Raw genomic sequence first — 3,532 nt, 5'->3', positions numbered from 1 at the left:
CTAGAAGAATGCATTTGGTCTCTTAGTAATGAAGCATACTGGCGGTACACCATTCTTTGTTGCAGTGGGAACTTTATTTTGGAATCCTGGAACTGCTTGACAGCAAATCTACATAATTTGTCAGCAGCCATCTCTTCCCACCTTCATAATCTGAAAAGAATGAGTATAAGTTCTATGATGTGTCCTCATATCACGATAGCACTGTGTAGCATCTCCAACAGTTGTCAAATCCTGACATTCCTTGTTCATAATGCTCACACTGTGAGTTCCACTGTGAGAATCCCAGGGCAGCCTAATATCGAAGTTTTTCATTTTCAGAGGAGAATTCTATAAACCTGTCCACAGTGTACAGTTTCCTCAGAAGATCTTAGCTGAATATAAAACACGAGAAACAGGATTTTGCAACAACATAGTTAGGAGCAAATATGTGCACCCCATAGAAAGATGATGTTGGACACCTGGGACTAAGAAGGCATCTCCCAACAGTTTTATACTTCCTTAGGGTCTCATCTCTTTCACAGTCATCAGAAAGACATTCAACTCTTAATCACTGCAATACACTGGCTCAGGAATGTGGTCTACTGTTAAAGAAGACACAGTTAAGATCAGAAAACAGTAGATTGCATTTTTAAACTTACTGTTTCTCTCTGAACTCCGGTAGATAATGAAGAAATTGGCTCTACTGAAAATTTTCAAGAGCCGGAACCGCAGAATTAAGTGGCTTTATGAATTAGCCCACAAATATCTGAAAATGCTAGTGCTTGAGAAGCCATCAAAGAACTCCACTTCCATTTTAGGGTAAGTGAGAATAATTGAGAAATTTTTGTGCAGGCATTTTGCCCAAATGAGATAAAGTTGGATCATTAAAGCGAGATGATTTAAAACTCACTATCAAGAAAAGTAAAGTTGAGCTGATGATAGTTTTCTTGGCAATAATATGGACATGAGTTGCATGGTCTTATTGTGGGAATGTTTTTTGACTTCCTACAGACCTGCGATATCCTGGTGATTTCTCATCCAAATATTATTTCATTCTTGTAACAATGGTTATTCACAAGCCAATTTATTATTTGACCTTATGGTGACCACTGGATCTCAGGGAAGGATGGAAAAAAACATGATAAATTCAAGAATTGAAACAGAACTTCATATGGCTGTCCCCATAGAAAGCAGTAGTGCAAAAGATTTTCCCAGTTCAGTCAGAAAGGCTATGCCACAGATTTCAAATGTATTAGTGAAAATATACTCTTTTAATCAACTTGATACTGTCAAAATTTAGACCAGCCAATCTGGTACGTGGAAGTGTACTGGGATTACAGCTTCATGTTGACCAAGTTGGCTTAGAGCTGCAGTCTTAGTACTTCCAGAAATACCCGTCTGTGGTATTACATTATTAGTAAAGCCAAGTATCAATTCTTTGGGTGGTTCCAGAGGAACAAGCCAACATTTTTTTCTATATTCCATGGTAGAAAGACAGAGCAAACCAGAATGCAGATCCATAATAATGCTTCCATTCTGCTTATATGGCAGGATGAGTGTCACCTCTGCAGATAGACTGAGTTCTAATGCTGATACGGTCATTGAGCCTGTCATGGATATTGCTAAGGTGTCTATTGACAAAGAGGCTGAAGATGATTGTTTTCCTGAGACATCCTTGAAGGCTTCAACCTCAAGATGTTATGAAGCACTCTGCCTGAAAGGCCTGCCTCAACGGTTCCACATGCCAGCACCCAGAATGCTCTGTAGACCTTCAGCTCTGAGATGGACCAAACCCTGCTGCACCAGATCGTGCAATGAGTCTCTGGAACACATCATCACCATCAATTATTAAGAATGTCAGAAGTCATATTCTGTGAGCAACCAAATTTCAATTATTGTTGCCTAGGGTAGAGAGTCTCATGCCTGCCTACAAAGCCAGGTTTTGCCTACAAGTCAAGCTTGAGTCTCTTTAGGAGTCTTGTCAATAGCTTCAGCACTTTACTCTGAAGCAATCTGGGAATCCCATCCTGCTTATTCTTGAAGCGAACGAGGGTAGAGACTCAGAAATTGTATAAACAGCAGGTTTCAAAGGGCTCGTCTGATCTAATCAATCAAGAGGAATTAGATTCAGTGAGGCAAAGGGGGGTGGAAAGCCACAGCAATAGCTTGGGATCTATTAAAAATGAGAACACACAGAACAAGGGTTGCTGAACCAACCAAAACGGGGAATACCTTTGCCTGCTCAGATTGAGGAAGCCCATTTACAATTAAGAGTTTACTTTCATTTCTTGCAAGACTTTTTGCGTGGAATTAAAACAGAGAGAGGCTATTTCTTTGGGACTAGTGGTCACAGCTAAATTTTGAGAGCATCTTGTAGGCACATTCCCAAAAAGAATTATCACAGGATCAAGGCCAATCCCTCCTTTTCTGTCTCTCCTCCCCACACAACACACAACATTTAGCAGAAAGCAGAGGGGTGGGGTCCTTCTCGTTGATTTCTGTAGCTCTTTCTCCAGACCGTTGCTATTGATCTCCAGACATCTCTGTCCTTTTCTTTTACCAAGTTGATTCATATCCAAACAAAACTAAAGGATGGGCTGTAAGTCACTCTCCAGTTTTATTTCTTAGGAATATCTCTCAGACCTATGTGATATTGTAGGCCAAAGCTTTACTCTGCAAGGTGTAGTTTTGCACATTGCTTTTAAAGTTAAAAACTATTTTTAAAAAAGTAAATAAAATCAGGTTAAAATCAGGTAAATAAAACCAGATTTAAAAGAAATGATGAATGTCTTTGGGATGATTATTAGAGTGATTTTGATAGATCTAAGTAGATGAAAAATGTGTTTGCCACAGGCAAAAGAAAAGAACAGGAGGAATTAAACTTTAATATTAATAATGAATAGTAGCAGTGGTAGAATTTTGGAATCTTGGTTTGGAAGTCCTACTTGTGAGCATCCTTCTTACCTTTTTTCTCTTTTAAGAAACTGGATTGACCAGACTGACGCTCATTTCAGATGGTCTGAAGATACTGTAGTAAGAAGAATCCTGAAGAGATAGATCTATTAAGTGCCCTATTAACTCATATTCCTGCAATAAATGGAATGTTGATCATCCTTCAAATACAAAACCTGTCTGCAGTTTGCAATGAACTGGGCATGCTTATTTAGGCCAAGGGAGGGGAAGAATGGTCAGAGATTATGGGATTTGTATTCCAGGTAGGTCCTTAGGTTTTGCCTAATAACAAGAGGCATGTACAATGCTATTTATATCCTTTTGTATTGCACCACAAATAAAAGACATGGCATCATTGGCCAAACTTTTCCATTCAGTCCATAACAACATCTCACCAATCTCTATCCCAGCATATTGGGGGTAGGGGGGGGTAGGAGGGGGGTGGAGATAGCAATAATAGCATTTATATACTGCTTTATAGTGATTTATAGCATTCTCTGGGTGGTTTACAACCTCAGCATTATTTGCATATTGCTCCCAACAATCTGGATCTTCATTTTACCAATCTCGGAAGGATGGAATCTTGACAGGGGTGGGATTC

The 3,532-nt window shown here is 39.3% G+C and overlaps 1 protein-coding gene and 1 pseudogene across 1 annotated transcript; one reads left to right on the top strand and one right to left on the bottom strand.

Moving 5' to 3' along the window:
• LOC113410504 (large ribosomal subunit protein eL20 pseudogene) lies at positions 1-529 on the bottom strand (annotated as a pseudogene).
• A 135-nt stretch (positions 530-664) lies between these two features.
• Positions 665-1,831, top strand: TP53TG5 (TP53 target 5). Its single transcript, XM_087959038.1, has 2 exons — positions 665-798; positions 1,531-1,831. Exons 1-2 carry the CDS (start codon positions 665-667, stop codon positions 1,829-1,831), a joined length of 435 nt encoding a protein of 144 aa, XP_087815164.1.
• Positions 1,832-3,532: the final 1,701 nt, after the last annotated feature.

Source organism: Notechis scutatus, chromosome 3, assembly GCF_049901735.1.
Source record: "Notechis scutatus isolate UNSWTSFEM ecotype Mainland chromosome 3, rNotScu1.2, whole genome shotgun sequence".
Lineage (NCBI taxonomy): Eukaryota > Metazoa > Chordata > Lepidosauria > Squamata > Elapidae > Notechis > Notechis scutatus.
This window is presented reverse-complemented; position numbering and strand designations above follow the sequence as displayed.

Coding starts and splice junctions, on each gene's coding strand:
- TP53TG5 (XM_087959038.1), top strand. CDS start 665: ATGAAGAAATTGGCTCTACTGAAAATTTTCAAGAGCCGGAACCGCAGA. Junction 799..1,530: donor AACTCCACTTCCATTTTAGG/GTAAGTGAGAAT, acceptor CTTATATGGCAG/GATGAGTGTCACCTCTGCAG.